This window comes from Oncorhynchus nerka, linkage group LG4, assembly GCF_034236695.1.
Source record: "Oncorhynchus nerka isolate Pitt River linkage group LG4, Oner_Uvic_2.0, whole genome shotgun sequence".
In the NCBI taxonomy this organism is placed as follows: domain Eukaryota; kingdom Metazoa; phylum Chordata; class Actinopteri; order Salmoniformes; family Salmonidae; genus Oncorhynchus; species Oncorhynchus nerka.
The window spans coordinates 51,090,070-51,117,289 of record NC_088399.1 but is presented as its reverse complement, the minus strand read 5'-3'; the positions used below and the strand labels follow the sequence as shown (position 1 = coordinate 51,117,289).

The 27,220-nt window shown below is 46.1% G+C and overlaps 1 protein-coding gene across 3 annotated transcripts; it reads right to left on the bottom strand.

Moving 5' to 3' along the window:
• Positions 1-377: 377 nt before the first annotated feature.
• Positions 378-23,159, bottom strand: rc3h2 (ring finger and CCCH-type domains 2). 3 transcript variants are annotated; one of them, XM_065017643.1, is made up of 19 exons: positions 22,758-23,159; positions 17,053-17,375; positions 16,754-16,871; positions 15,346-15,579; positions 14,709-14,884; positions 12,923-13,123; positions 12,441-12,573; positions 11,985-12,103; positions 11,697-11,809; positions 10,845-11,123; positions 10,259-10,464; positions 9,526-9,932; positions 8,845-8,982; positions 8,149-8,307; positions 5,951-6,167; positions 5,238-5,322; positions 4,404-4,602; positions 3,899-4,023; positions 378-3,545 (listed from the first exon to the last, which is right to left on the bottom strand). In XM_065017643.1, exons 2-19 carry the CDS (start codon positions 17,281-17,283, stop codon positions 3,407-3,409), a joined length of 3,279 nt encoding a protein of 1,092 aa, XP_064873715.1. In that variant the 5' UTR covers positions 17,284-17,375; positions 22,758-23,159; the 3' UTR covers positions 378-3,406. The 3 variants fall into 3 exon arrangements, with proteins under 3 accessions (XP_064873715.1, XP_064873713.1, XP_064873714.1); XM_065017641.1 differs by having other exon boundaries at positions 10,845-11,129; positions 22,758-23,158; XM_065017642.1 differs by lacking the exon at positions 22,758-23,159 and adding an exon at positions 19,522-19,742 and having other exon boundaries at positions 10,845-11,129.
• Between the last annotated feature and the right edge of the window lie 4,061 nt (positions 23,160-27,220).

The window sequence follows — 27,220 nt, the reverse complement described above, 5'->3', positions numbered from 1 at the left end:
ACGGTGTCATTCACACTTGCACTTGATGTTGATCCCAAATCAGTTGAAACAGGAAACAGTCACATTATTCGTTTGTTTTTTTCATTTATTTTAGCATGCATTGTTTCAGGTACTGAAATCTCCCTCTGATTTCACAGATAATACTGATTCATCCAAATAGTATCAGAGGATTCTGCTTGGCCACGCTGTCAGTGAAAGAGCAAACAGGAAACAAAGAGAATCAACAAGTCAGGCAGTTGGCTGGTCACATCTGAACAGATACTGTATGTACAGCAGATCAAACTAAACCCTGCCTTGCAATGCCATTAGATAAGCGAAAGAAAACCTTTCACAAAGTGATATTTCAAATGAAATAAATGGAATACATATTATTCATGTACGTGGACATTTTTAGGTTGTCTGAAGAGTTCCCTCTTTCTGAACATTTATTTGTCCCTCTAAAACAATATTTATTGAAATACATATTGTTGTAAATGGTGCCACCTGTATAAAATAACGATGGATGTGTGTACCATCTTGACTTTCATTTCAATTTCAATTGAACAATAGATTTGCAAAGAAAATGTCAAATACAGACATAGATATTCAAACATCAGTTCCATCATAGTTGCACAATTAACAAATAGGCAAATGTTTCCCGGCTTACACTAAACCATTCTCTGCTCATTTTGTTAACTATTCAGCAAATTTTCAAAATTCTACTGAGGCAAAAAAATACTACATCCAGAGAAAAATACTACAACACAACCAATGATGGTAGTAAGTAAGTAATAATAATAAATTGATCATAATCAATAATAAAGCATTTCAAAAGCGGTAAACAGTAAAATGCTGCAGGCAGACTACAATACTTGGCGTGGCCACACAGTGGGCATGTGAAGAACACTTACAGCGCTGGGTGTGTTGTATCACAACTACAGAATCATTCCTCCTTCGCCATAACAACAAGAGGGACTAGCATGCATGGCCTGGGGGTGTAGGGTTACACTGGCTGAATAGTGGGTAGTAAGAACATCTGGCAGTGATGGGGTGGGAAGTGTGGTACGATCAGATCCTTACACCAGTGCTTCATTAGACAGGCACTGGAACACACAGGGGATTCATTCTATCTACATAACTCCCAATAATGTTCTTATTGTACCCAACCCCTTCCCACCAGGTTTATAATACAAATATTGGAATTGAATAAAAAACAAAGAAAATAAAGATCATAGCAAAAATGATAAATCACTCCTTGAACACATTTAAGTGGTGAAAAGTTACATTAAACAAGATTATTCATGTCAATACTTGCGCTCATCACCCATAATATTCAGTGCTGAAGATGCGATCAGATCAGTAGCTTAGCTATAGAACTCCTCCCTGAGGGCTGCAGAGACTGGGCTCTAGTACTCCCTGCTGGAACAAACCTGAACTACAGGAGGCAGAGCAGCCTGTCATCACAACACCATACGGCCCCGTCAGCTTGACCAGTTCTAAACCTTAAGAGACGCCGCTGCCACGTCTCCTTTAGGGCCAGACCTCCTATGTGTGCCCACCAAAGGGCCTCGTTGAGATGATTAGGAACTCAAGTGATTGATTGTACATAACATGGCACTAAGAAGACGTCTTGAGTCAAAGTCTTAACACAGGAAAAGGGAACAAACAAGAGAAATATATTTAGGCGAGGTAATGCTTACAGGAGGCTTAAGTATTGACTGCCGACAGTCCTTGTGAGAGAGGGAATATACTGTATGTCTGTAGGGCAGTCCTTAAGGGTCAGGAAGCACTGGTCAAGTTGTGTCTCACTCACTAGGCCTGTCTGCCTCCTTTCAGACCGTAAAAAAATAAACCCTATTATAAATAGGAGAGTTTTCCTAAGTGCTGTAACACTTAGCGTCACCCGAATCTCTTCACCCCTACAGGCAGGAGAAGACAGCAAACAGAACGTTCAGTGCACAGAACTGCAGTAATATAACACTGACCCTTTTAGGCCAATGCATGAACAATTATAGCGATCACAAAACAAGGACGGGCTGTATCGGTTTGACCGACGGCCAGCAGGAAAAACCCTGATGGAAACACGAGCATAGAGACAGACTGATGAATTGGTTTCATTTCTTAAAAAAAAAAAAAAACGACAACCAAAAACAAAACAAAACAGAGATCCTGATACAAAATATTTCGACGAACAACTTCACGGAAGTTAGCAATGCTTCAAAGAAAACAACAACGAAACACATTTTGTAAAAAGTTAGAACAGAGACAAAACAAAGGCAGCATGAAGGAACACTAGATTCCCCTGGTGATTTGCTGATCCTCTGTTATAGTAAACTCAGGTTATGAGTTTGATGCACAGAACTAAAAAAGAGCTGATATGTCATGAGATTCCAGGGCACAGATAAATGTCAGTATTATTTCATATACAGTACAGTAGATAAGTACGATTCAATCACTGGATGCAGCTGCTCAGACTATAGCCATACATGACGGTGGCATCTGTCGATCATATTTAGGATTGCTGATGCATGTTGGACTTCTTGGCGTTTCCCACTAATTCACCCGATGGCTAGGCCTAAATATAAGGGGATATTTTACAAACCGCTAGGAAAGAAAGAAAGGCCACAATTGTGCACACACGTGACTGCGGTGACACCGGTGAGATATCTGACTGATCGTCATCATCTTGAATCTCGCCTATGAAATGCTCGAGACCAACAAATGACACTGCACACAGGGTAACATAGTCTTCCTGTTCCTTTCTTTTTTAAAGTTCCTTTCTTTTTTTAAACATATTTCATGACCTATGAACCCTGTTCAATTTAGCACTCTCCTTTTGAAAGTAAAGACTTGGAATTTTCGACATGCAAATATCATTCCTAAGACGACAGATACATAGTATTGTATTGTTATCGTCCGATATCAACAGATACCGATAGCCTTCACACCCGATAGTGCCGAGCACCTTCGTCACCGTGTGAACCTTGTAGAACTAATGAATAGAATAGAAGACTATCGGATGCCATATGAAGCATTTTAAACACCATCATCACCATCCCTGAAGGCATTGGAGAGCGAGCAGGTCACACAAGCATATGATCAAACCAAGAACAAACAAAAAAAGAACAAAAAGAAACCGATTGATTGAAAACCTTGCCGGGTGAGAAAAGAGGAAATACGATGAAGCCTATTGGTGTTTGTGTCTCAACCAGAAGTCTCTCTTTGTCAAGTTCGATAACGACACTCGCTGTCGTCTAAAGGAGCATACTGTACAGCATGTACCCTTTTTTACTAGTGATATTAGGGGGGGAGGGGGGGGGGGGGGGGGGACCTGATCAGTGTCTGGTGATACAGGCCTATACGACCCTAAGATGTTACTGTGACAGCAGCTCTAGGAGCTTTGTAGCGGTGGGGTGTCTCTGCCCTCTCAACTGCCGTTGAGCAGCATCTCAGGGCCTGTGTTGGGGCGAGGGCCCATGTCCCCAAGCCTTGGAGGGCCGGTTCTCATCATCAGCTTCCCCACACTGAGGCCTCCCGAGCCCAGACCTCCAGGGGAGAGAGACTTCCTGGAACACAGAGGTACAGAAGGGGCTCCGATCAGTGAACAAGAAATAGAAGAGATCTATTTTATATTCCTTGACAGTAACAGAGAAGCTGCAGTACAGGGAGCACATGTTTATTCTAGGTCAGGTTTTCTCACCCAAGTGTACGTGATGTGTGTATGACCACGTTATGACCATGCATGCCAAAAATAATTGCCCCTTGGGGATAAATGAAGTTTATTGAATTGAATTGATTGTCCTAGACGAGGTAAGGACCACATCAATATTCATCCTTTGCTACTGGTGTGTTTTAGTGTTTACTAGCCTCGTGTTGCCAGACACTGGTTGAGGCGAGGATAGTAGTTGACCCAGCTCACCTGAAGGCCATCTTCTTCATCAGGTGAGCCTCCATCTTGTCAGCGGACAGCTTGTCCGTCTGGCTCCTCTGGGGTTCACTGCTGGGAGGGGTGAGGAGGTGGGGGTCCCTTAGCTCAAGGGACTCCTAGGACATCCGGATAAGAAGTCAGTCAGTGATGTAGTAGAAAAACAGTCACACAAAGATGACATCACTCAAGCCCATGCTGTACCATTGCACCACATTACAGTTCCCACACAGATCCTCCTTTAGGAGGACATAGACAAATTATGAATCAACCAATCAATCAACCAACCAATCAATAAATCAATCAATTAATAAGACACATTAAGAGGATATTGGCTGTGTTTACACAGGCAGCCCAATTCTGTCTGTTCTTTGTCTCTTGACCAATGCGATCTGACGTGAAAATATATGATGTGATTGGTCAAAAGACCAACTAGTGGGAAAAAAAATATCAGAATTGGAATGCCTGTGTAAACGCAGCCATAACGACGTCCCTGCACCTCCGATTGTTGACTGTTGTCCTGCAGGTCAATGTCCTCCATGTCTAGTACAGACAGCTCCAGCTCAATGTCTCTGTCCGGTTCGCTGTCTGTCATGTCCTTACAGTAGTCAGTCTGCAGCAGGCTTCCTGCACCAGCCTTCTCTCCACTGCCGAAGGACCGGTCACGGGCAGAAAGCTCACACACTCCCAGCTGGTCACTGTGGACACACAGGAAATCTTCACTGTATGTGCTGCTTCCGATATTCAAAGTGACGGTGAAACAGTGCCTTTATACTGTAATGTTATTTCATGTGCATTCTGAGTGAAATGATGCAAATAGCTGATGTACTGACAGTAAAAGAGAGAGACTTGTGGAGCACAGAGGACTAGATTCCCCACTCCAATCACAAATACAGAGACGGTAAGTCAGAGTCAGAACGTGAACAGGCAGCAAACAAGCAGAGGGCTTAGAGAACCGCTCTATTTATAGTCTAAGGAGAGAGAAAAGGAACCGACTGCAGCACAATGAGAGGAGGAGGAGAGGAGAGGAGAGGAGAGGAGAGGAGAGGGAGAGGAGAGGAGAGAGGAGAGAGTTGAAAACAACACCTCCCACTCACGGCGAGCAAGCGAACGCTCCGCTGCAAACATACAGGAGGACATCGAAGTAAAACGAATCCCCCACCCAAAAAAATACAGAAATGAAAGAAAACAGGACAATGCCTTTGTTTAGGGGAAAGAGAGAAACGGGGGTGATAAGATATGGTATGTAGTATAGTACAGTAAAGTATAGTATGGTACAGAGTCTATACTGTAGTACAGTAAAGTATAGTATGGTACAGAGTCTATACTATACCTCTCTAGGAAACTAGAGTGGCTGGACGAGTCAGACCCACAGGAGCTCCACCTGTAGTCACCGTGACCGATGTGTGGGCCATAATCTGGAATATAAACAAGCATAGATTTAGAATAGTAACAGTGAACAACCGATAGCAATGCATTTCCCCGCCCTTCACACTATGCTGAAGTGATCACAGGGGGACGCTGACTGCAGTGAACCCGGGCTCCACTGAGCCTGCAGAGAGCCGGGGTGCATTCAGGGCCTGGAGATGAGAGACAACTTTCATTTACATTCACACTGTAATCCCTCCACACGCTAAGACGTTTCTGCTCGGTGCCAGCACAGCAGCCGGCCCGAGCGAGTTCTGCACCTCTCTGAGGTTGAAGAGATTTATTTCGAACCAGAATGTTCCACATTCATTACCTGAAATGACAAATGACTAATCATTCAAAATGACTGACGGTTTTAACACGGAGTAGCTTTCTTAATCCATAACTGTCATTTCAGTGCGGCTGTCGGTGCCACCCGGTACACCCCACCAGAGGGACTACGAGTCAAATGGTATAGCAGAATTGACAAGAAGACAAAATGAGGGGCAACATTTGACTTCTACATGTCAGAACCCTTCCGACCCCTGCTGTAACCGAAAGGTTTGAACCCAGGTTTCCTGTGAATAGAGCGTGTTAACCCGCGAAGCTAAAGCCTCGCCACCACTATCCCCTCCTCACCTCTGAAGTTGACGGGGGTGGTGCTGTTGCTTCCCTGGCAGGCTGTGGCCTGGACGGGGTCAGTGGTGTGGTACCCTGTACGGGAGGCGCGGGAAATAGCCCCCCATTTCGAGATGATGGGTCCCTCTCCAAATGGGATGATGGGATCCTCGTCTTTCAGACGACGGTACGGCTCAAATGTGTGGAGCCACCGTTTCCTTTCACCATTCTCTACTTCCTGGAAGATACAGCGTTTTACATGGGGAAGTCATTGGAGGTTGCACTCGTGACATTACATAAGAACCTACAGATTCATCATTCTCTAATTCCTGGAAGATACAGCGTTTTACATGGGGAAGTCATTGGAGGATGCACTCGTGACATTACATAAGAACCTACAGCTTCATCATTCTCTACTTACTGGAAGATACAGCGTTTTACATGGGGAAGTCATTGGAGGTTGCACTCGTGACATTACATAAGAACCTACAGATTCATCATTCTCTAATTCCTGGAAGATACAGCGTTTTACATGGGGAAGTCATTGGAGGATGCACTCGTGACATTACATAAGAACCTACAGCTTCATCATTCTCTACTTACTGGAAGATACAGCGTTTTACATGGGGAAGTCATTGGAGGTTGCACTCGTGACATTACATAAGAACCTACAGCTTCATCATTCTCTACTTCCTGGAAGATACAGCGTTTTACATGGGGAAGTCATTGGAGGTTGCACTCGTGACATTACATAAGAACCTACAGCTTCATCATTCTCTACTTCCTGGAAGATACAGCGTTTTACATGGGGAAGTCATTGGAGGATGCACTCGTAACATTACATAAGAACCTGCAGATTCATCATTCTCTACTTCCTGGAAGATACAGCGTTTTACATGGGGAAGTCATTGGAGGTTGCACTCGTGACATTACATAAGAACCTACAGATTCATCATTCTCTACTTCCTGGAAGATACAGCGTTTTACATGGGGAAGTCATTGGAGGTTGCACTCGTGACATTACATAAGAACCTACAGCTTCATCATTCTCTACTTCCTGGAAGATACAGCGTTTTACATGGGGAAGTCATTGGAGGATGCACTCGTAACATTACATAAGAACCTGCAGATTCATCATTCTCTACTTCCTGGAAGATACAGCATTTTACATGGGGAAGTCATTGGAGGTTGCACTCGTGACATTACATAAGAACCTACAGATTCATCATTCTCTACTTCCTGGAAGATACAGCGTTTTACATGGGGAAGTCATTGGAGGATGCACTCGTGACATTACATAAGAACCTGCAGATTCATTATTTCTCTAAACTTTAAGGTTGAGATTTCTATTTGATTACTTGTCCAAGCCATACTTCAATGTAGAGGCAATGAGTCATCATGATGTACAGTACCCACTCAAATGTGTTTGCCGTGTTATGTTCCTTAGGGCATATTAATATGAGTCGGAGTTGATATATAGCATTGTTTCTAAGAGGGTGTGTGGTTGATATATGAGTTGATATACAGTTGTGTTTCTAAGAGGGTGTGTGGTTGATATATGAGTTGATATACAGTTGTGTTTCTAAGAGGGTGTGTGGTTGATATATGAGTTGATATATAGTTGTGTTTCTAAGAGGGTGTGTGGTTGATATATGAGTTGATATACAGTTGTGTTTCTAAGAGGGTGTGTGGTTGATATATGAGTTGATATACAGTTGTGTTTCTAAGAGGGTGTGTGGTTGATATATGAGTTGATATATAGCATTGTTTCTAAGAGGGTGTGTGGTTGATATATGAGTTGATATACAGTTGTGTTTCTAAGAGAGTGTGTGGTTGATATATGAGTTTATATACAGTTGTGTTTCTAAGAGGGTGTGTGGTTGATATATGAGTTGATATACAGTTGTGTTTCTAAGAGGGTGTGTGGTTGATATATGAGTTGATATATAGTTGTGTTTCCCAAGCGGGTGTATGGTTGATATATGAGTTGATATACAGTTGTGTTTCTAAGAGGGTGTGTGGTTGATATATGAGTTGATATACAGTTGTGTTTCTAAGAGGGTGTGTGGTTGATATATGAGTTGATATATAGTTGTGTTTCTAAGAGGGTGTGTGGTTGATATATGAGTTGACATATAGTTGTGTTTCCCAAGAGGGTGTGTGGTTGATATATGAGTTGATATATGTTTGTACTTTACAAGTGTGTGTGTGTGACTCACTGAGTGTTCGGAGCAGGAGTGAGCTGAGGCGTTGTGATGCTCTGGTTCAAAGGGGCTGATGCAGGTACTGATGGTTCCACAGGACCAGGGAGAGTAGTGGGCCAGGCGCTCCTCACCACGGTACTTACAGTTCATACACTGATCACCTCCACTGTCATGCTGATAGTGGGAGAGGTGGGGAGGGGGGAGAGAGAGAGAGAGAGGAGAGAGAGAGAGAGAGAGAGAGAATAAGGAGGGATAGAGAAGAGGAGAGAAAGTCACAAGATGAAGTGAAAGGTTGATACTGTATTTGATTAATATCCTTGCTTTTGTCTCCCTCAGAGGACTCCCACAAACATAATGTGACTATCTATGCTTCAGCTACCAGTTGCCCAGCAACAGTCACACTCTAAAATAGCTTTGTATTCAACACATATTTTGGGCCAGAATCAAACCCACACAAACAACACATACAGGACTGTATATGTGAGCATTTCTAGACTTTAATTTCATGGGGCATAGGAGTGGATAAAACTGATTACAGTAGGCCATTTACACCTGTTCTATGCACAAACTGCCATGCTATGCCTCTCTCTCTCTCTCTCTCTCTCTCTCTCTCTGTCTCTCTCTCTCTCTCTCTCTCTCTCTCTCTCTCTCTCTCTCTCTCTCGTGCTCATAATGCACGCACTCTGCGTGCGTGTGTGCAGGCCTACGTACCTCTGCACCAAAGTCTACGGTGAAGACGGGGGAGGACTGGGAGGGCCTGTTCATGTTGACGTGGTGATGGTGTGTCCATTGCTCCTGTTTCCGCTTGAACAGATCCTCGTATCCAAGAGGAACACGCCCATAAGAGTCCTGGAGAGAGAGAGAAGGAGAGAGAGAGAGAGAAAGAGAGACAGAGAGAGAGAGAGAGAGAGAGAGACAGAGAGACAGAGAGAGAGAAAAAAGAGAGAGAAAAAAGAGATAGGGAGAGAGAGAGAGAGAGACAGAGAGAGAGAGAAAAAGAGAGAGAAAAAGAGATAGAGAGAGAGAGAGAGAGAGAGAGAGAGAGAGAGAGAGAGAGAGAGAAAGAGGAAGAGAGAGAAAAAGAGAAAAAGAGAGAGGTGGAGAGAAAGAAAGAGGTAAAGAGAGAGGGTTAGGATTGGGTGAGAGTTCCCCCGTGTACAACAAGCATCTACAACAACATTAATCATAGCCCTCAAAAGTCGATCGAACAGGAGGAAGAGGGGAGGAGGAGGGCAACGAGGAGGGGAAGTGGAGGAGGCGGAAGAGAAGATGTGGGTGAGAATGAGTTTGCTGAGCTGAGTGGGAAGAGAGGCAGGAGGACAGGGGAAAGACTTGACAAAGTCAGTCGTGTTAAGGAGCGAGCATGCGGAGGCGGCTACACTGCACCCGTACCCTGTGCAGCGCTGCTCTGTGCTCCCCCGCCGAGCAGTAGGGACTGTCCAGGGAGGCGTATCTCTCTCGGAGGGGGGGCTGGTACACAGAGGACTGCAGCACCTCTGGAGGCAGGGAGTTACTCCTGGCGTCCTCGCGGTGGTACAGCTGGGGTCTCCACATACGCCGACTGTCATACAGGGGAGCGTAGCCACCATGGGCCGGGGCCAGGGGCCCGTACTGGGGGGCCGGCGGGGGGCCGTAGGGAGAAGGACCCGCACGCTCCCGTGGTGGGGGAAAGGAGGGGTGCTGCTCGGAGTACGGAGGGGCCATGGAAGGCGGCAGAGAGGACTCGAGGACGTGGCTGGAACGCAGGAAGCGGGCCATGCAGGGTTTGTGGTGGTGCATTGTAGAGGTGTAGTAGTTACCTAGAAGAGCAGGGAGGGGGAGAGGACATCAGTGAGTCTAGAAAAGGCTGTTTTAAACAGCATTTCAATGATGAAAGAGCATACAAAAAGGCCCAGGAACAAATGAAAGATTGAATCACTTCTATGTTGCGTTCCTTAAAAAGCAATAATAAAAAGTTAGATAGAGTGAAAGAGTGATCAGCGTGAACAGAATGGCAATGCAAATGAGCAGTTTAGCTAAATGTGGCACTATTACCAAGCAGTAACAGAGTTACCTCTGCTCTGGCCTCTGTTAATGAAATTATATAAACACCGTCTCTGAAATGTGGTGCCATGGCTCTACTCACTGGCTGGCTGGTAGGGTTGTGTGTCGTAGGGAGGTCGGGGGTCCTGGTAGTACAGTTCAGAGGACTGAGGCTGGTGGGGGGGTCCTCTCATTAGGAAGTGCCCTTGTTTGGGATGACCAGAGCCACACTCTACCCTAGACCCCGGACCATGGGGAGAAGGAGCTGAGGAGTGGTTGACAGGCGTCTTTGGAGGAGAAACAGTCTTTCTGATAGAGAGAGGGGAGAGAGAGAGAGAGAGAGAGGATGTCAAGACTAGAAATACAACAGGTCTTGCTAAATCCAGATGACACATTCCACTTTCAGCTTGAACGTTTAATTCTCGTTCAGTGATGAGTCATCGTCATGAATAACAATACACAGTAGGTGAAAGTAGGTGAAACCACAGTCAGTAGGTGAAACCACAGTCAGTAGATGAAGCCACAGTCAGTAGATGAAACCACAGTCAGTAGATGAAGCCACAGTCAGTAGATGAAACCACAGTCAGTAGATGAAGCCACAGTCAGTAGATGAAACCACAGTCAGTAGATGAAACCACAGTCAGTAGATGAAACCACAGTCAGTAAGTGAAAGTATTAAAGTGTCTTACTGTTCCAAGGAGCCAGATGAGGAGCGGCTGGAGCCTGTGAGTCCGTTGGATCCGTTAACAACAGACCTCTCCCTCTTCATCTCCTCCATCATGTTGCCTCCCCTGGGGATGAGATGGGGGTGTGTGGACCCCTCTGTTAAGGACCCCGATCCCACCTTGTCTGAGCCCTTCAGTCCTCCAGCGCAGGCCTCCTCTCCTGAGTCGCCCCCCTCACTACCCATACTCCCCTGGGCTAGGGGGAAGGGCCGGCCCACGCCACTGATCTTCTTGTTTCTCATTCTGTATCTTGGAGTGGGGGGGTGAGCGAAAAAGAGAGAGTGAGAGCAAGAGAGAGAGGGAGAGAGAAAGAGGGAGAGAGAAAGAGAGAGTGAGAGGGAGTGAGAGAGAGAGAAAGAGGGAGAGAGAAAGAGGCAGAGAGAAAGAGAGAGAGGGAGAGAGAAAGAGAGAGTGAGAGGGAATGAGAGAGAAAGAGGGAGAGAGAAAGAGGCAGAGAGAAAGAGAGAGGGAGAGAGAAAGAGAGAGAAAGAGGCAGAGAGAAAGAGAGAGAAAGAGGCAGAGAGAAAGAGAGAGTGAGAGGGAATGAGAGAGAAAGAGAGAGGGAGAGAGAAAGAGGCAGAGAGAAAGAGAGAGAGGGAGAGAGAAAGAGAGAGAAAGAGGGAGAGAGAAAGAGGCAGAGAGAACGAGAGAGAAAGAGGCAGGGAGAAAGAGAGAGAGGGAGAGAGAGAGAGGGGGAGAGAGAAAAAAAAGAGTGTCGTTCGTTTAAACGCTTGTTCACAGGGAAAGCCTTGACAGGAACAGAGAGGTCTATGTCTCATCGTATGCAAATGAGCGTGACGGTGTTCTCCCGCTCACTTCTCTAGCTCGTCCTGTGTGTGTGCGAAGGTGCAGTTGGATCCTCGGGGACAGCCACCCTGCTGCCGGAGGTCTCGACACATACTGGTCTTGTACTTGCTGTTGGGCTGCGGCTGCATGGGGAAGGGACAGACAAAAAAAACAGACAGCATGTCACTCACAACCCTAAACCAGAGAGTTAGTCAAATGCACCGTGGTATTGTTCAACGGGTGTATTTTGTTGCCATATTCAACAGGTGTCATTAGATGAAAGGGAGGAGCGCGTGCGCGCGCTGTCAGCTCCCGTACCTGTGGTGTCTCGTGGCTCTTCTTACTGAAGTTCTGTGTGAACTCCACCAGGCCGTCGACCATCACCTTCACCGCCAGCACCACGCCCTCCAGCTCGTCCCACGACGGAGACGCCGCGTCTACGCACAACACCCAGGTCAGACATCAACCCCCTCGCCTAGTTGTTTACCGAAACAATACTGTGTGGCCATAGTGTCTGCGGCGTCTAAACAAACCCACTAAACACACGGGCAGCAGGCGTACAGCACACACCTGTCGCACAGCCCTGTGTCCAGGCACATCAACAAGTCCAGGGAGTCACAGCCAGGCGCATCAATCATGTATTACCATATTACCTCTTGTGTCCAGTACTGTAATTTGTGACGGTCTAAACCTGAAGTCAGCTGCCTGGGGGAACCTGCTGGGTTCCCTAGGGGCCCTGACCTCAAAGTTGTGGCTTGATCGCACTGTACCTACCTGGGTTGTGGTCGATGTTGGCCAGTAGTTCCAGGTGTGGTCTGAGGCTGTTCAGGTTGGCAGGGTCTCCTGTTCTCTGTAGAACTATCGTCAGCTCCTGGACACTCTTTGCAAAGGACTCTGGGGACTGGAGCTGGGAGGAGTGACCGCCAACCCGAAAGAGAGAGAGACAAAGGGATGCACAGGGATGTATACAGCACACGCACAGCCATTTAGAGTAGCTTGCAGTGAGAAAGCAAGTGCAGTATGTCATAGCAATGCGGCATACAGCGGTGAAATGTTGGGATGACAGAGACGGTTGCCTTGTCAACCGCTGACTGAATGAGGTATTAGTTAGCACGTGAGTCAGGAGGCTGTCCAGTGCCTCTCATCAACTATTGATCTGGAATCTCGTAAGTGGCGAACGGAGGGCTGTGTAGCGGTGATTGACCGATTAGTACGATGAGCGAAGTGACACAGTGATGGGGACGCAGGGAGCATACCTTGTCAATGATAGACTGCATGTGTGACTTGTGGATGAGGTCTCCGTAGAGCAGGGAAGACCACTGCTCAGGTGAGATACGGAGCCCCGCCTCCATGGCGATGTGGACGATCTGGGCGTCGTGCTCGCGGCGCAGGGCCTCGTAGGTACGGAACTCCTCCTTTAGCTGCATCAGCGACGAGTCCTCGTCACGCTTGGTCACCTGGGAGGGGGAGAGACGGGGATGGAGGAGAGGAGGGGAGAGGTCATACAGTTAAGAGACTGTGATATTGCTCAGAGAAAAACATCCAGCCAGCCTAGATGTCATTGCGTCCCTCTCATTTGACTGGCAGACATTTGCGTGGCGTCCTCAGACTTGAAACTCAAAACTCAGATCAGGTGTGAGAAACAGAGTTCCCCCCACTCAGAATCTGCCCTATGAGTAATCATCACAAGACACCAGAAATCAAAAAGTGTGTGAGGATGTTAATAAATGTGTGTGTATCTCTATCTTAGGACCTTTGCCGCTAAAACAGACCTGTGTCTGTCTATTTGACTGTCTGTGTCTGTCTGACTGTCTGTGTCTGCATATCTGTGTCTGTCTGTCTCACTATCTGTCTGCCTGTCTGTCTGTCTGCATCTGTCTGTCTGACTGTCTGTCTGTCCTTGTCTGTCTGACTGTCTGTCTGACTGTCTGTCCTTGTCTGTCTGATTGTCTGTGTCTGTATGTCTGTCTGTCTGACTCTCTGTGTCTGTCTGTGTCTGCCTGTTCGTCTGCCTGTCTGTATCTGTCTGACTGTCTGTCTGCCTGACTGTCTGTCTGCCTGTCTGTGTCTGCCTGTGTCTTTCTGACTGTCTGTGTCTGTCTGTCTGACTGACTGTATCTGTCTGTGCCTGTCTGACTGTCTGTGTCTGTATGACTGTCTGTGACTGTCTGTCTGACTGTCTGTGTCTGTATGACTGTCTGTGTCTGCCTGTCTGTCTGTGTCTGTCTGTCTGTGTGATTGTCTGTGTCTTTCTGTATGACTGTCTGTGTCTGTCTGTATGACTGTCTGTGTCTGTCTGTGTGACTGTCTGTGTCTTTCTGTATGACTGTCTGTGTCTGTCTGCATGACTGTCTGTGTCTGTCTGTCTGTCTGTCTGTCTGTCTGTCGCACACACACACACACACACACACACACACACACACACACACACACACACACACACACACACACACACACACTTCCTCATCACCAGCAGACTGTTTCGTTCCATCCCTTGTTTTCAGACATCTATTGAGTATGTAGAGGACCATTTTGAGTTGTATGTGTTTCCATTCCCAGCTAATTGGCTATATTGGCTATGGACATCTACACCAAAGATCAGATTTTTAAATCTCCCGGAGAGATTCAGCAACACCATCTGTGCACATGGTAAGTGACACTCAGAAGCTTTTTCCACTGCTGGGCATCATAAGTGCCAGGGGGCAGAAAATGGCAGACAGAGTCGCTCTTCCGTAAGAGTGGTTCAAATGTGATTGGTGGTACAGCATAGTGTGTATTGATATCTACAGCAGTGTTGTAAGTAAGATAAAGGGATCATTTTAGAGCACGTTGGTGAAACCGCTGAATCAGTGTCCTTTTTATTACCCCTATATTGTGTGTGCGTGGGTGGGTGTGTATCTGTGTGTGTGTGTGTGTGTGTGTGTGTGTGTGTGTGTCTATGTGTGTGTCTATGTGTGTGTGTGTGCGCATGCGTGCGCGTGAGAGCAAACATTGCCCACAATGTACAACATAATATACAATACAACACAAAATATGTCTTACCTTAAAGCAGGAGGCTCTGTAGAGCAGCTGGACCACGTGTCCAACGGAGGTCTTGGAGGCCTGAGGGAACCTAGCCTCCAGTTTCTGGACCACAAACAGCACCAGTACCTTCCTGGACAAAGCTGAGCCGTCCTCTAGGGCCAGCAACACCAGCTTTAGAGCGTCCTCCTGCATCGCTGGAGGACGGTACAGACAGCTTTCATTATACACACACACACGACGTAGTACTGTAGTGGTCGAAACGCAAGAGATCTGCTAGTACACACTAGTACATAACGCCTGATACATCGCGATAATGTCACTACAGTAAAACGGGATGGGGAGATTAGGATCCTGAAGGGCACGGGGTGGGAGTTCTCCTGGTGTCCTACTAGCAATTCCATTGGTGTCTTTAGACTTGAAACTCAAAAACTCAGATCAGGTGTGAGAAACAGAGCCCCACACACACACACACTCAGAATCTGCCCTATGAGTAATCATCACACGCCAGTTTCTATGAGGTTCAACAGCCTGTAGCAAACAGTACGGCTATAACTTATTCACAAAACACATCAGTTCATCATGTGATTGACAGGTGTATTATCCTATCATCATCAGTTGGTATGATTGACAGGTGTGTTATCCAGTCACCACCCACCAGGCCCCAGGAACTGGCATCCCCGTGCCCTGACGGCGGCCCACAGGTTGGCAGAGAGCTGCTGTGGGTTCTGGTGCTGCAGGATGAGCTCTGTGACGGTACGTTCCCCTAGCGACCGGCCCGCCCGCACCGCACGTACCCGCCCCTCCTCTTCCACCAGCTGGCAGTTGACCAGTGTCACCAGCTTCCTCTGCATGGGTCGACTGAGCGCGCTCGAACTGAGTGTCACCACACCTGCATGGTGGAGAGAGGGGAGGTCAAAGGTCAGAAGACAGGTCCTGCACACACTGAAATACCAGCCTGGTCCTTGATCTGTTTGTGTTGCCTTGCCAATCAATCAATCAGCCGATGTCACAAAGTGCTATACAGAAACCCAAACAGATCTGGGACCAGGCTAATTAAATACTACCACAGAGACAGCTCACTGCCACACTCAGTTATTGTTTACCAGAGCGACAGGTTAATTATAGTCTAAAACGAGTCTGTATGGGGACGGAGAAACGGTACGTTGCTATATTTCTGTAGTAAATGTCTCATAGCAGGACAGAGTGATGAAAACAGTGTCTTAAAACACTTTATTACAGACGACCTCAGTCACCTCTCTATTTCTGTGATCATCACAAAAACAGTTGACAGAGCCGCTGAGCAGTTTAACTGCACCTCTCAGCTCGCAAGCAGAGAGCTTTCCAGGTGAATTACACCCAATAAACAGACCACTTCGGCACGACAATTGGCTTTTAAAAGCTCTCAAGGGTTCCTGCCCGTCTCACACATCGCTTTATGGGTCCTAGGAGAGGGATTTCCCATCCTCCGTCCTGCAATAATTGCTACAGATAATCTAGTCTACAATAACGCGGTATATCTGTGAATGAGACGTAATCAAGTCTATGCTGAATAGGAATTGACCTGCAGGGGAGCCAAGGGACAAAGTGGCGGAAGATAAAGTGATATTATTAGTTAAACTTTTTTTACATTTTTTTTTACATTTTGCCAATTAACTTTTTACTTGTCTAATCTAATCTTGTCACCTAATTCAATGATTCCTATGAAACGACTGTAACTGAAACTACTTTCGACACGGCTCATTACATTTCCTTTTGATATAATGTGCGGCATCTGGCTTTGTGCTGGTGTGGGGGGCCCAGGTTCCGCATCGCCTTACAGAGTGGATAGGTTTCCGGGTTGAAGCCTGAGTGTCGCTGCTTTTGACTTGCTCTGACGCAAACGTTCCCACCACATTAAACTCAGACCCTGAGAATAACAGGAAATGCTGTGTTCCTCCACACACACGCACGCACGCACACACACACACACACACACGCACGCACGCGCACACACACACACACACACACACACACACACACACACACACACACACATTTATCAACACAGCTCTATGCTCTGGTACCTTTTCCTCCACTGATGGGTTTGAGATAGAGAGCCAGCTCCTCCACACACACCCGGCACACCTCATAGTGCTCTAACTCCACAGCACTGCTCAGAGTCACAGGCTGGGACTCCAGGACCTGCGAACATACCACAAACGCAACAACAAGTCATCATCATTATCACCATTGTCATCAACCTTGTCATTGTTATCATCATGATCATTGTCATCATTGTTGTTATCGTCACTATCATCATTATCGTCATCATCATCATCATCATAAGAAGAACAGCAGCAACAACAACACGTGCTGCACCCACCTGAGCTCCCACCAGCTGTAGCAGGGCACAGTTGACAGGCAGGAGGTCGATGTCAGTGCTGATGGCTGTCTGGTCGAAGGGGCAGGCCTTGCGGTGCAGCTTGTGCAGACAGGTCTTACACACGGTGTGCGAGCAGCCCAGACTGATGGGCTTGTGGCCATTGCTGTCAAACTCATTGTAGCAGATGGGGCAGGAGAGGAACTCTGTCCATTGGGCTGCCTGCACTGGCATCCTGCTGCCTGTCCTGCCTGCTGTCACCTCTGGAGGGTGGTGTCTCACTCAGGGGGATCGCATGCCACCACGCTCCGACAGCTCAATGACAACTGGTAGAGAAGAAGAAAGAAAGTAGGTCAGAGTGCAGGTCAGCAGCAGACCGGTCATCGCCAGAGAGACCATGCGCTCATTGTATTCTCCATAGAGCAAGATTTGTAGTCCTGCACTAGGCTTTTAATGTGTCTGGAGAACTGGCCTGTCATGTTTTCGTTTTTTGTTGTTGTTGTCTTTTATTGTCTTCCAAAAACCACAGGTGCAAACTGCTCGGGTGAAATGCGCGATAAACCTGGCACCCAGTTGCTTAAGAAGCCTTAGCCGTTTCACAATCAGAATCTTGGAAGAGAAAGGAGAGTGGTGGGCGGCAATCTCTCCACGCTTTCTTTCTCCCCCCTGCCCCTATTTCCCTCCCTTCTATCCCCCCTGCTTGTGAACAAACACCCCTCTCCTACACTACCATTAGTAAGGGAGGTGGTTTACTGAACCACGCTCGCACGATAAGTTACCTTGTCCCGAGACCTGAAGACTGCGTTAACTCCCAGGTCTAATGCATAGGTTTTTAGCTCAGTGGGCTAACACAGTCTTAGGGAAAACAGGAGACCCGAGATTTGAACCCCAGTTGGTAAAACACCCTTAACCCAACCCTTTTCTTTTTGTTGGCCCAGCCCCACCCTCTCTCTGATACCATCCTTGCCAGTCCATCATGCCTCCTCCTAGGTTAGTGTGGAGAGGCCTTTTTGGGCTGGCTACTGACCCTGGAGGTGACCTGCCCTGGCATTGTCCTATCAGTCTGATTTATACACCGACTGAGTACAAGGTCAGATTTACACACCCTCTCTCTCTCTCTCTCTCTCTCTCTCTGCACGCCGTCACAGAGCACAGGATTATAAATACTTTTGAGTGAAATTCAAGACAGCAACAGGATGGTCACAGAGGGCGACACAGAGATGGAGAGAACATGCTCACACTGCCAGTTGGTTCAGCATAATCACCACAGGTGATGATTTTCACTTGTATTTGGTTCCCCATTAGCCGTTGAAGAAGCAGCAGCTATTCTTCCTGGGGTCCACACAGGGAACAACAAATAACACCACGAACAAAGAACAACATGGCCGCAAGAAGAAGGAAGAGAAAAGAAAGAAAAAGAAAGAGTGTAGTGTGTGTGTGTGTGTGTCTCTTCACAGTCCACTTTGTTCCTTGAGGTGTTGTTTCATCGTTTTTGAGGGGGTCAACTGATTTTATTGCTTGCCTGAGTTACCTGAGGTGGAAGAGAATTCCCATGAATAAAGTCAGTGCTCTTTACCGTACTGGGCATCACCAAGCCTCTGTTCTCGACTTGGGGACAGTACAGAGACCCCTGATTGTGTGTCTTGTAGGGTTTGTATGGATCGTTGTTGTTGTTGTTGTTTAGATGTAAGTACTTTCAGCACGTCAATGCTTCTTTCAAAGACCAGCAACGATGCAGTCAATCTCTCCTGGTGATCAGGCCAATAAGCAAGTCTGCAAGCCTTTAGATCAGGGGTCTGCAAATCTTAACCCTGGCTTTCTGTTCTACCTGATCATTCATTCCACCCACCTGATTTCCCAGGTCTAAATCAGTCCCAGATTAGAGGGAAATAATTCAACTGTACCATATCCAAGCAGCAACAGCACAGGGAGTCACGACTTAGCAGACAGACAGACAGACAGACAGACAGACAGACAGACAGGCAGCTGCTAGTTGGAATCAACTGCACCACCATACCCACCCCTCACCCCATTCATGGCATGAAGAAGTTGCATCAGGCTGGCTTAGAGCTGGCTCTACCAGGGGTAACCTGTATAGTCCTCTTGCTGTCTTGCAAAAAGACTACACAGGTTATGCAACAGAAGAACGCACTGCTGTTCACAATCAATCATTGTGCAGAGACAGAGGGAGTCGCCATGCATATTGACCCTGAAGGACAGGTTCTGCGAGGAAACTGTTCAATTCAAAAATGAAACGTTGCATAAATGACACGCTTGCCTACAATTCTATCTGGGCTAGTAAAATATCAAGCTCTTCAAGCATCTAAATGGGATAAACACTTGGGACAGTTTTGCATTGATATACTCTGCAGAACAAAACGCAAGTAACTTGTTCAAGTAAACAAAACCACTTTGTTTAAGTGTGCAAGTTATGATCGCGCATTCAAATACTTTTCCCGCAAAATTACGCACCATCCAAGCGTCCAAGGGAGCGATGTGTCCACATTGCCTCTGCCGCGTGGACAGCTCCGTGCTGATCTTGCGTGTCATGTTTCCGCAAGGGCGCTGTTCCTGAATATTAACGCCACGAGCTTCACGCAACAGTTGAGCTCGGCCACTGGCTCACGGACCAAAGTGAAAATGCATGTGACAACAAAACGTGTAAAGGCTACAGGGGGAAGTTTTTCGCGCTTAAGTTAGATGCGGTGAAGTCACTGGGCGGGAAACCATAAATATCATTTGAACCACAGTGAGTGAGTCAGTGTCACGTTGAAACCACCTGTTCCTGACTGTAAACTATAGAGGACATCCTGTTTTTCGTGGTGCCCCGAACATGTTAACCGTCTCCTTGTGATATACAGTCTCATATAATCGGTAATCCCCCCCCCCCCCCCCACACACACACAAAAAGTCTTCCACAAACATTTAGCTGTACACATTTGGCTCTACACATTTGGCCCCTCACATTTGGCTCTCCTCACACATATGCCCCAGTCAGTCCTCGCATGCCGCCTGTAGAGTTCTATGTTGGCTCTTGAAATGTACCCAACATGCCTCAAGAGAACAGCATGTCTTCTATAATCTAAAAGACTGCCTGTTATTCTAAACGGACATCATGCTGATGGACAGGCCCTTATGTTAGCCAGCCGGTTGGTCCCCACCCCTACTCCTCTACCGCCCTCCAAGAACCTGAACCCTTGGAATGCTAGGAGCAGCGAAGACTGAAGGTTGATCCTGACGGACTGGTGCTTAACATTACAGCATCACGACCCCAGAGTTAGAACAACGTGTTCTAGACCTTCTCAACCTTTTTCCGGTTACTGTACCACCAACTGAATTCTGCTCTGCCCGGAGTACCCCTGAAGTAACCCCTCATGCATTTGACCAATAAGCCTATGTTCTGAGTCTTCTGGAGTACCCCCTGTGGACAGGCCAGGTACCCCCTGTGGACAGGCCAGGTACCCAAAGGTGTCCAGGTACACCTGGTTTGGAACAACTGTTCTAGACAGTGGTGGAAAAAGTACCCAACTGTCATACTTGAGTAAAAGTAAAGAGATGCCTTAATAGAAAATGACTCAAGTAAAAATAAGTCACCTAGTAAAATACTACTTGAGTAGGTCTAAAAGTATTTGGTAAAAAAAAATATAAATCATTTCAAATAATTTACAAACAAAGCATATGTGTTTAGTGAGTCCGCCAGATCAGAGGGAGTAGGGATGACCAGGGATGTTATCTGTTTAGTGAGTCCGCCAGATCAGAGGCAGTAAGGATGACCAGGGATGTTCAGTTGATAAGTGTGTGAATTTGACTATTTTCCTGTCCTGCTAAGAATTCAAAATGTAACAAGTACTTTTGTGTGTGTGTGTTCAAGTAAGAGAGAGATAGAGAGTGTGAGTGTGTGTGTGTGTGTGTGTGTGTGTGTGTGTGTGTGTGTGTGTGTGTGTGTGTGTGTGTGTGTGTGCGTGTGTGCGTGAGTGCGTGCGTGTGTGCGTGCGTGTGTACATTCGTGTGTGTGTGTGCGCTCGCGTGTGTTTTGAAGGGGGCTATTCTCTTGCAAAGAGGACAGCTGGGCCTTGTCCTGCACAAGTCAACCCGGCTGTTCCAGACATGGCCTTAGGACACCAGTCTCCCCATCACTCTACCAACAAGGCCCTCGGAGTACAGTACAATACAGTACATTACAACCGGTGACAGGGCTGAGATTTCACACAAACATCTCTGTGGCGGGGCAAATGAAATACAGAATACGGAACATGGAATACGTAATACTGAGAGTGTGCTTCAATAAAATGAGTCACAGTCATTTAACGTCTGTTTGAGCCATGAAACAAGACAGCCACAAGCCTAATCCCTATTCAATCACTACCCCCTTAATGAGTTCAACACTATATTCCCCTGGGTGACATAGCTTGGTCCTTGCTCTGAACCCGTCATCAGAGAAATAGAATCAATCAAGGTCTTTTCAAAACAAAGTGTTTGTAGAAAAAACAACAACTAGCACGTCTATGATCTATCCTGTTGCCTTGTCACTTTATCCCAACCTGCCTATATGTACACATCTACCTCAATTACTCGTACCGCTGCACATTGACTTGTACATTGTACTGGTGCTCCCTGTATATAGCCGGGATATTTTTACTCTTCGCTGTTATTTGTTATTCACTGTGTATTTACTCCTCATGTCACTATTTCCATTTTTTTTATTTTCTAGTCTTTAACTCTGCGTTGTTGAAAAAGGACCCGCATGGTAGCATTTCACTGTTAGTCTACAACCTGTTGTTTACAAAGCAAGTGACAAATAGCGTTGGATGTTATTTGACTTTGTTTCCTCCTTCCTGTGTTGAAGAATAACAACACTGTTTATTTCCTCTGGCTGTTTATCCGTTTGGATTTCTATTCAGTCATTGTTTCACAACTTCATTGGGAGAGGGACTTTCAAACATATTCCATATCCCAGGGTTAACATAAGAGTATTATATTCCATTCAATTAACCATTTGAAATGACCATCTTAAAAATAAGATAACTGCAGTACTCTGTAAAACACAACTAGAAGTGCAACTTTACAATTGTCGGGCCTAGTGATATTAGGCCTGGGGAACATTATAGGCTGTACATCGGGATGCATTTACCTTGATTTCGAAATGCCTTTTGTGTATTCATTCTGGCATAGATAGGCTAGGTGGCACTGGCACATGTCACTCCTGAGAGATCTAACTGTACACAGAAGTAGGTGCCACAGTTATTCTTGGAGTGTGCATTTTGTTTTGCAACTTCACTGAACAGCCTCTTTGTGTAACACTGTCTAACATTACCTGTTACACTGATGCCTCTGTGCAAAGGAGCCTAATGTAATAATAGGCTAGGCCTAATGGCAATTTTGACCATTTTGACAATGCCAATTTTGAAGACAATTGTTCTTAGTAGGTTTCCATTCCTGACTGTATATAGGCCTATATGCAAAAAAAAAAAATGGAAATAGATCTATCATGATGAAATCGTGCATGGCTCCTAAATGTAGTAATGGTACCCCATAATAAATTATCTGCCTGCAGATATTAAGTGGGAATGTGAACAGTTGCCAACTACTATAACTGTGTATGGACTCGACCATCATCGGGTGCCACAAACGGTCTGGCAGCATGCAACACCTCTAAAAATCATAATTGGGACAACGAGCTGAAAGTCGCGCCTCTCTCTGTCACTCACCTTAGGCACTGTAACGGAGTACTATAATAATCATATTTTTATCCTCCAAGAGAGCAAACGGAAAAGATCTTCATTAGTTGCAATGGAACCGCAGCAATCAAACCAATAATATAGACCCCGTATTTAAAATATCCTTTCAGCACATCAATTTACTGCTGTTTGCTCCAATTTCTGTATTCATTCCCAGCCTATGCGACATGTTCGCTCAAAGGTACGCTCCCTCGGTTTGACAACTGGGTAGAACGATCGTGTAGCCTACTGTATCACTCCGCTTCCAGTTTTTGAACTGCGTGCCTTGGGCAGGCGCGTCTTGATCAACAGGAGAGTGTTTTGTGGTAAAACGAGCAGTACAAAATAATATATAATCCAATTTCACCCCGAAACCTTGTTTATAATGGTTGTGCGTATGTGGTACTATTTTCATGTTATGGGCAAGGATAAAGACGTAAAGGGGCAAAGCCGGAACAAGCCGCTTTTCGAGGCGTGGGCTGCATCGTTTTTAAAGAGACAGAGGATGCGATAAGACCGCTAGACGCAATGCTCCAAGCATGTTTTGGCCCTATAATGGCAACCCCCTATCGAATTGACTGTCTCCACTTGCTTAATTAAGTTTTAATCTCATTTGTCTAATAGTATAATCTAATGCAAGATAAGCCACTTAACTTGAAGAGAAAGAAAAACTGCAGTGTATCCAGAATGTTCTAGCATTCTGTAATACATCTGCTATTAAGCTACTGTGTAATAACAGAATAGAATAATGAATCCACCTGTAACAACCCTAATGAGCATCTTGAGTGATTTACTGGGATCTCGGCTTTGGCACCGATTGTAGTAGTGCTGTAGAAATGGCAGAAACGTGGTTCAGAGGATGGAGAACCAAAGGCCCGATGCTCCCCTCTCCCCTCTCCTCTCTCTCCTCCGTTCCTCATTCATAATGAAAGGGTCTTAAACAGCACTTTACACATACACACACACGCACGCACACACACACGCTACTCCCTTTTTACAGTCACTCTGTGTCCCTCACTGAGGGGACCCTGAGGATTAGAGAAGTGTTGGGTTGCACTGAGCTGAGTGTGTTGGACATTTCTGGAGCAAAGGGATAAAAGAGAAAGAAAGAGAGTGACAGAGAGAGAGAGAAAGAAGGGAGGGGAGAGGGAGAGAAAGAGAAGAGAGTGACCGAGAGAGAGAAAGAAGGGAGGGGAGAGAGAGAGAAAGAAGGGAGGGGAGAGGGAGAGAAAGAGCAAGAAACCCTCTCAGACATGCTGGAGAATCCACTCATATAGTATTGATGCTCAGTGAGGCACACAGATGCAGTCGGACCATATACTGTAACTGAGGCATACAATGACTTTCTCCCTCCCTCTCTATATCTTACTCATGCAGAACACATAGCCTACATACCAGCACACAAAGACACCAACATATTATAGAGCGGCCACTTACACATATATAAATATTGATTCATACATTCCATTCCTACGCTCTCAAACATTAATCCGGGATTATGTGTCTTGGAGGTTCCCTTTGTCTACATGTAAGCGCTTCATTCCAAGTGAAATGTCAGAAAGAGGAAATTCCCATCATCCAAATATTGCAGGTGCCACCTTGTGGCCATCTATAAAAGTCAAAACCACTACGGACCACAAAAGAACTGCTGATTTAAACAGACACACATTTAATCAATGAGAAATTACGCAATATTCATATAGGCAGGTAACGGCATATTGGTAAACTGCCCTAACGTCTGCAAAGTCTGATTTGTCAACCAGCATAAGAATATATCATTATGTGGTTCGCAAGTCAAGTAGTAAAATGAAAACCACATCCAAAACAGAGTAGGCAACAACATCTCCACCACGCTGACCCTCAACACGCCCCCCCCCCCCCCCCCCCCTTGTGTGGTGCCATGACAACAACCTCTCCCTCAGCGTCAGTTCGACAAAGGAGGTGATCGTGGGCTGCAAGAGAAAGAGGGGAGAGCACGCCCCCATCCACATCATTGAGGCTGTGGTTGAGCGGGTCGAGAGCTTCAAGTTCCTTGGCATCCGCATCCCTAAGGACTTAACATGGTCTACATACACCCGCACGGTCGTGAAGAGAGCACGACAGCATCTCTCCCCCCTCGGAGGTTGAAAAGATTTGGCATGGGACCTCGTATCCTCAAACAGTTATACAGCTTCACCATCAAAAGCATCTTAACTGGCTGCATCACCGCTTGGTATGGCAAATGCACCGCCCTCGACCGAAAAGCGCTACAGAGGGTGATGCGGACAGCCTAGTACATCACTGGGCCATCCAGGACTTCTATATCAGGCGGTGTCGAGAAAGGGCTGGAAAATTGCCAAAAACTCCAGCGACTCAATCCATAGACTCTTCACTCTGCTACCGTCCAGCAAACAGGTCCAGAACACCGGCTGTTGGACCAACAGGCTCTGAGACAGCTTCTAACCCCAAGCCATAAGACAGTTAAATAGTTCATTAATGGTTACCCGGACTATCTGCACTGACTCTATGCACATTCACAATACTATACACTGAGTGTATAAACATTAGGAACACCTTCATAATATTGAGTTGCACCCCCCTTTTTGCCACGCGAACAGCCTCAAATCGCCGGGGCACGGGCTCCACAAGGTGTCGAAAGCGTTCCACTGGGATGCTGGCCCATGTTGACTCCAATGCTTCCCACATTTGTGTCAAGTTGGCTGACTTCTTTGGGTGTTGGACCAGTCTTGATACACATGGAAAACGGTTGAGCGTGAAAAAACCCAGCAGCGTTGCGGTTCTTGACACAAACCGGTCCACCTGGCACATACCACCATACCCCGTTAAAAGGCACGTAAATATTTTGTCTTGCCCATTCACCTTCCGAATGGTGCACATACACAATCCAAGTCTCAATTGTCTCAAGTCTTAAACATTCTTATTTGACATGTATCTTCCTCTTCATCTACACTGACTTCGGCGACAAAATAGCTTCCAATACTCTACTCAGCAAACTGGATGCAGTTTATCACAGTGCCATCCGTTTTGTTACTAAAGCACCTTATACCACCCACCACTGCGACCTGTTTGCTCTAGTCGGCTGGCCCTCGCTACATATTCATCGCCAGACCCACTGGCTCCAGGTCATCTACAAGTCCATGCTAGGTAAAGCTCCGCCTTATCTCAGTTCACTGGTCACGATGGCAACACCCACCCGTAGCACGCACTCCAGCAGGTGTATCTCACTGATCATCCCTAAAGCCAACACCTCATTTGGCCGCCTTTCGTTCCAGTTCTCTGCTGCCTGTGACTGGAACGAATTGCAAAAATCGCTGAAGTTGGAGACTTTTATCTCCCTCACCAACTTCAAACATCTGCTATCTGAGCAGCTAACCGATCGCTGCAGCTGTACATAGTCTATCGGTAAATAGCCCACCCAATTTTACCTACCTCATCCCCATACTGTTTATATTTATTTACTTTTCTGCTCTTTTGCACACCAGTATCTCTACCTGTACATGACCATCTGATCATTTATCACTCCAGTGTTAATCTGCAAAATTGTAATTATTCGCCTACCTCCTCATGCCTTTTGCACACAATGTATATAGACTCTCTTTTTTTCTACTGTGTTATTGACTTGTTAATTGTTTACTCCATGTGTAACTCTGTGTTGTTGTCTGTTCACACTGCTATGCTTTATCTTGGCCAGGTCGCAGTTGTAAATGAGAACTTGTTCTCAACTCGCCTACCTGGTTAAATAAAGGTGAAATAAAATTGTAAAAAATAAAACATGAAATAAGCAATTACATCAACAATAGCAGCACTATATATGATACAACACCACCAGGTAATAGATATACAACACATAATTAAGTGATAATGCCCGAGAAGCCGGTATTTGGAGGGTATATTGGCACGGGTGTTGTTAGGCCCGAGACGAAGTCGAGAGCCGGCAAACCATGCCAATATATCCACCAAACACCGGCTTCGAGAGCATTAGCACTTTTATACAATGGGTTACTAACATATTAAAATAATGATTGACATATTTTCATTAAAAACTTTATTTTGATGAATTTATTCATACTATTCCATCCTTCCACAAGTCCCGACCAGTGACGCCAACTTAGCAATTTTGTTGCTAGATTTAGCAACTTTTCAGAGTACCCTAGCAACTTTTTTTTCAAACAGCACCTAGCTCTAGCACCTAACAAATTTAGCTACTTTTAAAAATTAATTTGGAACTTTTAGCAACTTTTGAAAAGTGACTGAAACGCTAAAATGCATTTTCCCTCTAAATGACACACAACCAATTTTCTCTGTCACACACTCAGTCACAACATGCGTGCCTGGCTGCAAAAGTGCATTGTGAGTGAGGTCAGCAGCCGGCTCTCAGCTCGTGCACAGGCAGTAGCAGAATAGCAGCAATTTCAGCAAATTGCAAATCATTGTTGGCTGACTGCAGCATCAGT

Coding starts and splice junctions, on each gene's coding strand:
- rc3h2 (XM_065017641.1), bottom strand. CDS start 17,283: ATGCCAGTGCAGGCAGCCCAATGGACAGAGTTCCTCTCCTGCCCCATC. Junction 13,124..14,708: donor ACAGAGCCTCCTGCTTTAAG/GTAAGACATATT, acceptor TCCCCCTCCCAG/GTGACCAAGCGTGACGAGGA. Junction 6,168..8,148: donor ACTCCTGCTCCGAACACTCA/GTGAGTCACACA, acceptor TGTATCTTCCAG/GAAGTAGAGAATGGTGAAAG.